Here is a 12,263-nt window from a genome sequence, read left to right as displayed (position 1 = left end):
CACACGAACATCGCTTCCCTCAAGACGAACTAATTTGGATCGAGAGCAAAGAAAAATGCAAATCGCTGAATATTCTCTAAACATTTGATGTCCAATAAACGTACTTTGCCAAATGTACAATCTTGCCGTTTGCTTTTAAACCACGGTTTCACATTCCGAATTGTGGTGCTGTATTGTGAGATGCTCTAAGACCCTGTGTACAGCAAAGGACCATCGCGTTCCTCAATACGAACTTTTTGGAACATGAGCAAATAAAAATGCAAATCGCTGAATATTCTCTAAACATTTGATGTCCAATAAACGTACTTTGCCAAATGTACAATCTTGCCGTTTGCTTTTAAACCACGGTTTCACATTCCGAATTGTGGTGCTGTATTGTGAGATGCTCTAAGACCCTGTGTACAGCAAAGGACCATCGCGTTCCTCAATACGAACTTTTTGGAACATGAGCAAATAAAAATGCAAATCGCTGAATATTCTCTAAACATTTGATGTCAAATAAATGTACTTTACCACATTTACAATCTTGCGGTTTGATTTCAAAGTACAGTTTCATATTCCGAATTGTGGTGCGCTGTATTGTGAGCTGATCTGTGTTGATTTCCGGGGTCTGTGTGGAGTCGCGTAGAAGACGCCTGGGCGCGTTTGCCTACGCAGCACAGTCACGTCACGGATAGAGGCGGGGAATATGAATGTTTTGATAAAGTCTGTTTCAGGGGCGGGGGATTTGATTTAGTGCCGCAAAGGCAGGTGAGCCAGGTCGATGCGGCGGAATGATAGGATTATCACAAAATGGAGGCTGATTTCGAGTGCGATAATGGGCGAAAAGTCGGGTAAGGTCCCTAGGAAAGTTTCCTACGATCTACCGATTTATGCTTACAAACACATGGCCGACCCGTAGGGACAATAAAAAAAAAGTCCCGGAACTATCCTTTAAGTTCTGATTAATTGGCATTCTGGAGCTTGTAGGCTTCCAATCAGAACGGGGAACATGAAGCTACAATCATAAAACATTTTACCGCCACTTTTTCCACTCCACAGGACTTGGAAAATGACCACCTATGATTGTAACTTTATTGGTAAAAGCAAACAGATTCCAAATCGTTAATTGTGGGAGAAATTTATACTTTTCCAGACACAAACTTCAAAAGTGAAGTGAAACAGTGATTTTGCCTTTGTTTTGCCATTTACTTTTCCATTACTTTGTGGAAACAATTCAAATTGCCTGTAGGGGCCCTTTTGCAAAGAAGGTGCAAACAGTAGCAGTCCCCATTATGCAATTTAGGATTCAAAACAAAATTGACCCAATACTCTTTTCACCTTCACAATAAAGTTAGCAAAGTATGAAAAAGAAACTAAATAAATGGAATAAGAAAAAGCAAAGAGAAACATTGAATACAGAAACTTACAATATAAACATTTTTATTTTCATGGCTTATAATCATTGGTATAAAAATATGCAATTCATGACAATAAAAAATGTTTTCCCATAAATCATCCCCATCACTTAAAGTTTCTTTTATATACAGAGTAACGGCTATGGTAAGCAGGACGGAAGTCCCATTTCAAAATCTGTACAAAAGGTGACTTGTGTGCAAAGACCCAGAATTGTAATATTTTAGGTATTTAAAACCAAACTTCAAAACATATTTGTACCAACTTTAGCTGGGAAGGTGTGTGGTCAAGTACCTACATTTCAGGCTATGCTGACATTCTGACTTTACCACTTAACCAAAGTGTGTGATCCTGGAAAAATCGGTTAATCTCACTGTGTGTTTCCTGACAGAATTAGGAGCCCCTAGAAGTGATCCAGTTTGCAATATGGTTTAATAGATGGGCAGCGCAGGGGTCAGGGCCAGCCAAGGAGACATACACACATCTTTATTTGGAAAATATAAGACCACATTTATTGATCAAAATTGTGACATTCAAAATAGCAAAGTAAACATGTCAAATAAGACGTCATCATGGACAATTGCATATTATAAACAGTATGTACCAGACAATGATGTATAGGGGGTGGCAGGGGAGGGGTGGCCCCTCCTCCCTGCCACATCCAACCGGGACTGATGCCAGGAGGCCGGAAACTCTTCAACCTCCACTGTCTCCCTCCTGATCACACGCTCACCTGCATGCTTGCACTCCCACACATCCTCAACTCAATTAAAATTAGCTGCAATGTAATTTGGAAGAAACTAAATATCCTATTCTCTGATTCAATATTTATCGAGGTGGAGGGGGCTGTCTTTCACAACAAAATGGCTAGACTACAATCACCTACTACGTGGCCGCCTGGGAGTAGCCACAGCATTCAGGGAGGTATTATTAAGCGCACACTATGTTAGATGGAATAAGGACTGGCGTCCTCGTTGCTCAGGCCCTGAAGAGGAGGAGGTGGCATAATTCTTGCTTCTCCGCAGCCAGGCCAAGAAGACATGGTGAGGGAAGGGTGGGGTAGGTGGGAATGGTAGTCAGAGGGAGCTGATGGAAGTGACAGGGGGTGATATTGCCACACTATTGTTTCTGCTTCTCCTTTGCTCTGTACTGTTTTTTTACATCTTAATTATAGCAGTATGTTGAAAAAAAGCCACAAAACATATTTCTTAGGGCATGACTAATTGGGATTAATCTTTCAGACTCTTGTTAAGGGCAGTGTACAGCTTTCATTTTTGGCAAATGTTTTCCATATGGAGATGGGGGAGCATATGGAAGATGAAGTGAGTAGCCAATGGAAGGTTAAAGTAGTGAGGGAGCTTATGGAAGGAAACAAAGGAGCAAATGGAAGAAGAGAGCAGAAGACTGTGGAAGGAGTACTGGAGAGCCTGTGATTTTGGAAGGGATGAGCAGTTGGAAGGCGAGAGCAGATTTCCCACTTGAATTAATTGAGCGAACCTGGGCAAATCACCTCATGTCAGCAAAACCTGGTGAGGTGAACAGGCTGTTTCCAGCTAGAGTCATACCTCTAAACATACAGCGCCAATAGTAGAAAAAGACAACTTAAAAAACATGTAACATTTGTTGCACTCATGACAGCGATTAACTGCTCCCACCATAAACTCCACACCCATGCCCCACCTACCCGGGGCCATCTGTCAGCTTTGCCAAAGAATCTATTTGGCTTAAATCTGCCAGGGAGTGCAATCCAAACAAGCATCTTTATCAGACATTCAAGTAGTCTTGTGGGTAACAACCTGAGTTTAAATCCAGGCTTCTGCACCTTATAAAGCAGTCTAACAGACTAAAGAATTTAAGGGCAAATTGATTTTTCAGATCCTGGAAGACGTGTTTTGCCGGATCACAAATCTGAGAATAGTTTGGCCCCCCTGGTCACAAACCTGGCCCACCCAGATTAAAATTCCTGGAGCCGGGCCTGCAGGACAGTAACTGCAACTCCCTCTGGTGAACCCTCACAAGGTTTGTAAGCCCTGCGAGGGGTCACAAAAAGAAGTTGCAGCCTCAAGGCCAGGCAGCTAGCCTTGATAAAAGGGGGTGCCATTTTGGTCTGGCCTTACCTGCTGCACGCCTGGATCACAATCCGTCAGAGTCCCTGCCGCGACCATTACCGAAACAAGTAAATCCCACGCACGCCGGATGAGAAGCCACAACCAGGTAAGTGACTTCCACCTTAAGCAAGCCTCGTCTCTGGGGGGCTCTTTTCCTTAACAGATGACTCGAAGTTACCTAGTTGTGGCTTCTCCTGCGTGTGTGGGATTCACTCAGTGGGCATTACCCATCAATTGTGAGACCACACCACGAAACAAGGACACCCCCCTCAATTTCTTACCCCACTTAAAGCACTGGGTATGATGTACAGGAGTACAGTGACCCCACGAGAGACTTGCTATGGCAGCATCAATTTGATTTTGATTTTGCTCGATTTTCCTTTGGTGACATCACATATTGTGCATGGATCAGTACCTCATTCATAAAGCCCTATGAAACACATACTGAATTTGGCAGGTGGAACACTCTTCAGTGTTCCAAGGTCTTCTTACACTCCTCATTCAATACTTTCCTGGATGGTTCCCAATCTGGTTGTGGATAGTCCTCTCTCGGGTTGATGGTTTGGTTACGTGGTGGGGGCTTGACCTTCAGTGGACTGTTAATCTGGGAGATGTTTACCTGCGTAGTAAGGGTTTCCGGATCTGAAAAACGTTTGCTAATCTGGCAGGTGGTTGCTAATGGGGTGGATAATCACCCAACTGTTGGACATAGGAAGACTGGACAACAATATGGTGAATGGTTACCAATAGGCTGGCCTATATACCTGCCTGATGAATGATTGCCAGTGCAGTGGTTGTCTTTCTCCCTGATAGAAGGCAATCAAGGTTGTGGATGGAAAAACATGTGATGGTGAATGGATTCCGGTTGTGTGTAGTCTTTTTGGACGGTTATCCATCTGGCAGCATATCTAATCTTGTTCACCTGGCATTCTTATCTAGCTATGGATTGACTCCCTATATAGTTCGCTGCCCTTTGTCACCAGGGGTGAAGCCCTAAAAAAAGAAGTGGGGAGACTCATTAGCATAGCCGACCGGAAGTGACCCCGCTGGAAGTGACATCAGTTGCACTGTGTGCTTGTTACAGGCTACTGCACACATCTGGCCACAGTAGACCGCATTTCCTGTGGTGCATCCAAGTCAGAGAAAACATCAGTCGACACAGACTCTGTTTTGTTTCATCCAAACCAAAAAAAGGCTTTATGCAGGAATTGGGACTATGGCATGTACTACAGTTCAGCAGACAAAAACACTCACCAAAGAGAAAAAAATATATATTGCATTATTTTTTTCTTTTGTTTTATTGACTTTCAATTGGGCTTAATGCCCAAGCGCTGTACACAGTAACCAATGTTACAATTTACATGAACAGATAAACAGAAAACCAAAGATCAACAAGGAGAAATGTTTTTAAACGGGACTGAAAAGAAGAAATTGAAGTAACCGGAAGACAAGGTTGCTGGAAATCTGCGGGCAAGGCAGTTTCTAGTCCATTTGGTGCCCAGCGCCAAACACTAAATTGCGCCCCTACCCCCTCTGGCGTGCGCCCCGCTCCCAGACTACACGCTGCGGTGAAGTAACTCCTACCCAACCAATGCGTTTTTGTACGATGAATGTGCTGCACACTGTTTTTCCCAATGTGGGCCAGCTTGATGAGTTACTTCACTATGCAGGTATGAGGCCCACTAGGTAGGCTTTGATTTCGACAGGGGGCTCTGATATGTTTCAACAGGTGCAGGACACCATATAGTAAAGTGGGAAGATGTACAGCGCTTCAAATTATCAGCATAGATGCCTGTGACTTACATCAAGGCCGAGTACATGGTCTTTTGGCTCTAATGATGTTGAAAATCAGTAGATCATTTATTTTGCATGGGAAAGAATCATAACAGTGGTATAAGAAAACATTTGTGAAAGTGGAAATGCTGTTTGCACATGCAGAAATAGGTGTGTTCAAAAACACAAACAGCGTTTTCAAATGATCACAACGTATACTAACATTGCCTAAAAAGTAACGTGTCATGAATATTGCTGACCACAAATGCTCAGTACACAGGATGATCGGCAGCACATGTACACGGGAGCAAACCGTACCAGGCATGTGTGCACCTAAACTAGCAACAGCAATGTTAGCTTGCACTGCAATCTGAGCTCATGCAGAGGAGGACTGTGTAAGAATCATTAAGAAGAGCAATGACTGTAGCTAATGGTGAAAGAGCAGATCATCTGTGGGGAAATCCTGGTTTAAACTGAGGGATTGTCTTGCAACCTCATTCTTAAAACCTGCTGATTTTTGATCACCATACGCAATGTTTTCTTTTACTTGAACGACACCCGGCACAGCTCCTGCAGTTCCCCTCTGAAAGCAGTTGGGTGGCTGCATTGTGTGGGATAGTTTCAATGTTAATAGGGGTATTTATTTATTCATGCAATGTTTGTCGGCTACCTGTATATTTATTTATTTATGCAATGTTTGTCAGATACAGGTATCCGACAAACATTGCATAAATAATCAGAACCCATGTATCCAAAAAACGTTGCATAAATAAATAAATAACCTGAGTTGTGGCTGAGGCCTATATCTTCCTCTGGTGACCCCTTGAATGGGGTCACCAGAGGAAGTTACAGTTTGCTTTTCCTGAAGAAGTGCCAGCCACAGCGTTGCGCTGGCGCTTTTTTCAGTCACCCCTGCTCTGCCCTATCTATGTTCATTATGGAGGCGGGTACATGTCCTGTCGAGGTTGTGGCCGTGGTCAGGCCGGGCATGGGACACCGGTTGAGCTCCACTTTTTGGAGACCGGCCCACTTATAACACTGTCCCCAACTATGAGACAGCAGCTGACGTGCACAAAGACCCATCTATCAACATTCCCCAGGACTCTTCCGTTATCCCTCCAATCCTCTGACGCACGATTGCAGAGAGGCAAAGCTGCCTACAATGCATGCCCACTACCCCAGGGCAGTTAGACAGGAAAGGAGACTCACTTAACTTTCACGTACCATTAGTAAGGCCATACCACACAGGCTGAGGTCTGCACTCTGCTTCTTGCATCTCAGGAGTCAGGACTATCGGCTGAGGCTCAGGCTTAACTAGGAGGCGGCCAACACCAACCACATCACGTCTCACAGGGCCTATGCTACCGGTAATCTGCACAGACCACATCTGCATCAAGTGAAGACGGCTCTTGTGCACCACTGAGCCCACCCCAGCCAGTGTTAAAACATTTCATTGGCTGACAAACTGTCAACGAAATTCAAATAAATGTGCAAGACTTTCTCTGTTACTATGCAGAGCCAGGCTGTCACCCGGCCTGTCTGCTTTTGACACACTGTTTGCCATTTGTCACTCGTCGGTGTATCTGGTGCAGTGGTGAAGAGCTCTGCTTGCGAATGTCATGACCGTGGTTCGAATCCCAAGGACAGCATGAGTTCAAAAACTGAAAACCAACCGTTTTATTATACAGACAGCCTATAAAATACCCAGGACGACGGCGTCCACCCTCTGAAAGAAGTGGCTGGACGCCGTCCACCCGCGTGTACCCTCGACTTGAGCCCCGTTTGTCACAGGGAAGTAGAATAGCTTTTTGGATGGCTATTCAGAGCAAAGACCTCAACGTCTTCCTGTTCCTTTGCTTCCCTTTCCCGTCCATGCATCTCTGAAGACATACACCTTTCTCCCCAGTGATGTTCACACAGGAAGCCCAGCTGTAAAAATGTGTCAAAAACATGCTCATTGTTTACAGTTTACAAATGACAGTGAATAGAAACACATCCTTCACAGCCTTAGTCTCTCTTGGGTTATGTTTAGCAGAAATATAGAAGGATTCCGTATAAACATCTGCACGTCATATGGCACCACCACCCCAACAGCTGCAGGCCCGAGTCAAGGAGTTTTGCAAAAATTGTCCCTCCTTTTAAATATGGAGGTCCCAAACAAAAGTCTAAGTAAATTGCAGAGGATCCCTGTGGTTTGTGACTATTTATCTAACGCTGGTCTGCCTTTTCTTGTATTTTGGTCATTTGTTATCATGCTTTTTGAAGAAAAACATAGCACAAAACAGGACTTTGTGAGATGGCCTCAAAAGGATATGCCGTTGTACCAATGCAGAGAAGGAAGGCTGGCACAGGCCATATACTGCAGGGCGACTGGATTTCTTCCAGAGCTCTTGAGATCTCTAAGTACATCTTTTGAGACCAGCATGAGTAGTCCATCCTGGCCTGCTTCGTTGTTGCACTCTGGTACTTCAGCTTCCCTGCAACTAAGGTTTTAAATACAGGACTACATTTCCCAGAATGCAAAGAAAATACAGTTCCTACGGCGAGTTATTCACTCTTGACAAGTGACAGCCAATGGTCTCTGGAATCAAGTAACATGAAATGTACCAGTGGACGTTGCACGTCTGAGCCAATGTCAGATAACTTTGGCACACACAGAAAGAAATTGAAGATGGTCCTTGAGGCAGTGTTTTCCGCCGATGCCCCCACATACAGAGCTTGCCTTGTTACCCTTTCAATATCCTACGCAGACAATTTGTAAAAGGAAGGTTGTAACCTAATCGGCCTTTCACTTTAGTGAGCGGGAGAGGAGATTAACTTGAAACAAAACCCTGACGAAATTAATAAAGTCAACTCAGTCATCATCTTTCATCAAGGGCGGCGAGCACGACAACATACCATGCGCGCAAATAGGCAAGAAGGAGCTATGAAAGGATGTGAGCATTTATTCAACATCTTCTGACAACAAGACTTCTGAAGCACCCACAGGGTATAGATTGTTCTTGTCCCATTTACTTTTATGTATTTATTTATATTGCGCACCTAAGCGAGAGGTAACAAGGCGCAGAGGCATAAAGAGGATTTCGAAGCTTAGTTACATACATACAGTAGCGAATTGGGTCCAGCTAGGTTACAGTACTGGAGCATCCAGAAGCACGGAGGGCCGAAGAGGCAAATGGTTACAAGAAATATGCAAAATATACAGTCCTATATACAGCGAATGCAGGGAGTATCCTGAATTGTAACTGCTAAAATCAGTTGGCATCAAGTGTATAGATAATTACATTCATTTGTAGTGTGGCGCAGCCAGGGGCGTTATACATCATGATCCTTGAGCCAATTGATAGTCTTGGCTCTGAATTGAGAATAGGGCATACACGGATCAGAACGTCTATTGAAATGTTTTTCCTTAACCAATACAGTTGCAAATCTCTTTGAATTTTTAATAGAACTGGGTTCAGCGCTACTTGATCTCTCATCAATCGGGACCATTTGCCTGAAAAATGTTATTCTGGAGAAATGTAAGGGTCACTTACAGGTTTGCGGCTTTGGTAACGTCAGCCGTCTCTTGGACTCGTACCATATGGTCTTGCAGTCATCCTGGAGCTTATAAAACCTGCCCTTCTTCCAAGACGGAGACTTGATCTTGGTCAACTGGGAGCCTTTCAGGAGGAACTTCAGGTCCTCATCATCTTGTAAACCTGAAACAGAACCAGTGCCCATTAAAATAGCTGGATACAGTGCATTCAATCACAAAACATGCTTTGGCATGGCAGACTGAGGGTTTGAGGTAGTAAGGTTGGCGCAGACCAGCATGACAGTGAATAAAAGACTGACCAAATGTACAGACACCATCAAACTATTCAACTCCACATCTGTAAACTGCTTTATTAACTGAGAAGTTAAAGGGACTGTGCAACCTTCATGAGGGGGCTATGTGACATGTATCAATGTCCATCAGAAACTATCCAGCACATCATGTGAGGTACAGTCCACAGCAGACTTCAAGCACGCTTCTCCTTGCGCTGTCAGGCAGGTCCTGTGGCATCACACTCACCCATCATCCAGCTACTTCCAACCACCAGAGCCGTCCGCTGGGATGGAGCCATCCTCTGTACCTTGTGTGGTGCACCTGTGGCCCAACATCAGGCAACCTGCTTTTGTGCTTACCAGGTATATCAACTGATTCTGACCAACACTTCGGGTGTAACTATACTGGGGAAGTAAAAAGAATGGGAGGGCAATTCAAGATATGTGGCAGTTTTGCCATCTAACAGAAAAACACACATGGAGAGCTGGACAGATGCCAGAGGTTGTCAAGCCTAACCTCAGACATTGAGAGGCAGGGCAGCAACAGCAATGCCCCTCAAGGAACGAACACTTCTATTTTGATTTAAGAAAGCAGTTGCCGTGGAGGAAGGGAGACAATTGCTTTCAAAAGGCACCTTTCTATGCGAGACCCTCGATGGGAGCGGGAGGGTAACCTGGTGTCAGACAATGCTTGGTTCATATTCAGAGGAAATCCAAGGCAGGACAATGGACAACAAAGCAGATGCACATCAAACCCTCATCAGATGCTGCTCCCATCACAAACATGATGGGGCATGTGCCTGAATAGGATTCTTTGGCCTGCCAATGGGAGGGTTCCAATACATTAAATCCAATAAGGGTATCCTGTGGTTTTATTGACACTTCGAAGTTATTTACTTTAATGCCACTTCTTCAAAATTACAAATGTATTTTTTGAGTAAGGGATAAAAGGGGGTGGGGAGGTGTTTTGGAGTGGAGGGGAAGTGGGTATGGGGGGGACCCCAAAAAAAAACTCAAGAATATTTTCGAAGTAATACCATTGAAAGAAAGGTCTTCGAAGTGTGTTCAGCCAGTGAAACGATATGGAACCCCAATAAGATATCCAGCACCACTGTAATGATGTTCATCGGGGACTTTGCAGCTCTTTCATTTTGTTTGTCCATGAGCTTCCCACGGCAGCACCCAATACAAAGCTCAGCCTGTATGTTTTGACCACCCCACCAACCAGAGGGGGACTGTAGCCCAGGACAGACATTCGAGAGACCACAAACTGACCCCTCTGTAGGCTGTGGTTGAGGAATATTACCCTCCAAATCCCCAAGCAGCATGATACAGGTCCTGCAGAAAGAAAACTTGCCAGTAACACATTTTTTCAACTTTATTGCAGAAAAAGAGGACATGACCACACACAAAGCAACCCTACTCTCCACCAAACCAAGTGGGTATTTTCAGGAATCTGAAGGCGTCCTCACTTCCTTCCTGAATATATCCTCCTCCCAGGTGGCCTGGGGAAGGCTGTCGCCATCAGATCCTGACCCTGGGGGTGGATATGTGAGGGAAGATCCCCTGGTTGGAGGAGACTTGGGGAGTGGGGATGAGGCACGCTTTGAGGAGACACGGTATCCCCCCCCCCATTTCCCTTTTCTAATGAGTCCAATATTCCCCAGGCATTTCTAGGTTAATACTAGTTCCTTCCCCATCTTTACAGTATGTTATCTCCCATTAACCACCAGTCAGGTACTGGGACGAGGAAGAGACCAACCAGAGCCAGACATCCTCTCTTTATTGACTCTTACATACACAAACACCACTCTGGTACTGGGACAAGGAAGAGGGATGCCGAGTGCCACATCAGTTATATAATGAATGAACATTGCCTGCACCTGAAGCCAAGGGGATGATACCAATGGCCCTCTCAGGTGAGGCCGATAGACTTGTCAGTGGAACGCTTTCTGGAGAAGCTGAAGGTGAAGCCAGAGAGAGACGCGTGCCCGAAGTGCCTAGGAGCTGCAGAGTCGTTGCAGTGGAAGTGGAGTGTGGCGTGAGCATTCGAGAGGTCTCTGGTAGCAGAGCTAATCTGCATACCTCCCAGAGTCAGAGAGACTCCCTCTCAGTAAAGCCGAGGTGGCAGAGACCCCGGAGAAGAGGCACGCTGAGCCGGGAGCAGCAAGAACCACAGCCAGCCTGCTGCCGCAGAGAAGAGCACCTGGAGACAGTATAACCGGTGTGTCAGAGAAACCCAAGTGACTCCGGGACACTGAAGTGTAGACTGCGTGGTTGCTGCAGGCCAAGTCACTTGCGAGTGAGTGAGAGACCGTTTGGCCGATATAAATGCCAGTTGAGTTTAAACGCAGACAAACTACTGAATACTTTTTGATAATCACGATGGAACGAAACTGCTAAACAAACCAAGTGAAAGGTTTTGTGAATACTGAACTGTGAAAGAGATGAAAGGAAGTCTAACCTGAAGCCGAGCACAATCCCAAGGTGAATTAAATGAAGGTGTGACTTTAAGCAGGCCAAGGAAGGGCCAAAGAAAACAGTTGGTTTCTACAAAGTGACTGATTTGAATGAAACAAGCCTTTTTGAATATCAATCTGATTGAAAGCAGTTTTGTGCAATTCCCTGATAAAAAGGAACTGTGTAATCTGAGAGAACAACAAGCTTTGGAAAGCGCCATAAAAATAAAAAGAACTATGTAATTAATAAGCAGTGGCAAGAACCATGAGAATATGTGAAAGTGCAACAAGTGAATGGTTGCAAAACAAGCAGTTGTAGAGCATCAACGGGATGTTAAATGAGAATAGGTCAAGCAATGTGCCAAGGAAGAAGAAGCAAGTGTGTCAGTTGTGCAAGCTGTAATGGGTGGACCGTGTGGTCCAACAACTGCGCCTAGACGGAGTCACCCACAGGCTTGCGATTGAATAAAGGAAAACTTGTGTGATCTGAAATTAAGCAACTGAACTTTATGAAATTTATGAAAGGTAACCAAGCCAAAAGAGCTGGGAAGTATCCAAAGGAATTGTGGTGTTTTGGAAAGGGGAGAGAATTGAAAGCTTTGGGGAAGGGAACCCCTCTTTTTGTAACATGAACCATCTTGAACCTAGGGTACAGGAAACACCTCCTTTCCATCCAAGAGCTGGAAGAAGCTTTGAATTTTTATTTGAACACTTCTCA

General features: G+C 44.7%; 1 protein-coding gene across 2 annotated transcripts in view; it reads right to left on the bottom strand.

Moving 5' to 3' along the window:
- PLCD1 (phospholipase C delta 1) overlaps positions 1–12,263 on the bottom strand; it is a 447,477-nt gene that overhangs the window by 308,089 nt on the left and 127,125 nt on the right. For both annotated transcript variants that reach the window (XM_069647688.1, XM_069647687.1), the window contains exon 2: positions 8,813–8,977. In XM_069647688.1, the coding sequence (XP_069503789.1) occupies positions 8,813–8,977 (165 nt within the window). The remainder of the gene's footprint in view (positions 1–8,812; positions 8,978–12,263) is intronic.

This window comes from Ambystoma mexicanum, chromosome 2q (genome assembly GCF_040938575.1).
Source record: "Ambystoma mexicanum isolate Mex_15411 chromosome 2q, UKY_AmexF1_1, whole genome shotgun sequence".
Classification (NCBI taxonomy): domain Eukaryota; kingdom Metazoa; phylum Chordata; class Amphibia; order Caudata; family Ambystomatidae; genus Ambystoma; species Ambystoma mexicanum.
The sequence above is the reverse complement of the archived record's forward strand: the minus strand, read 5'-3'. Positions and strand labels throughout refer to the sequence as shown.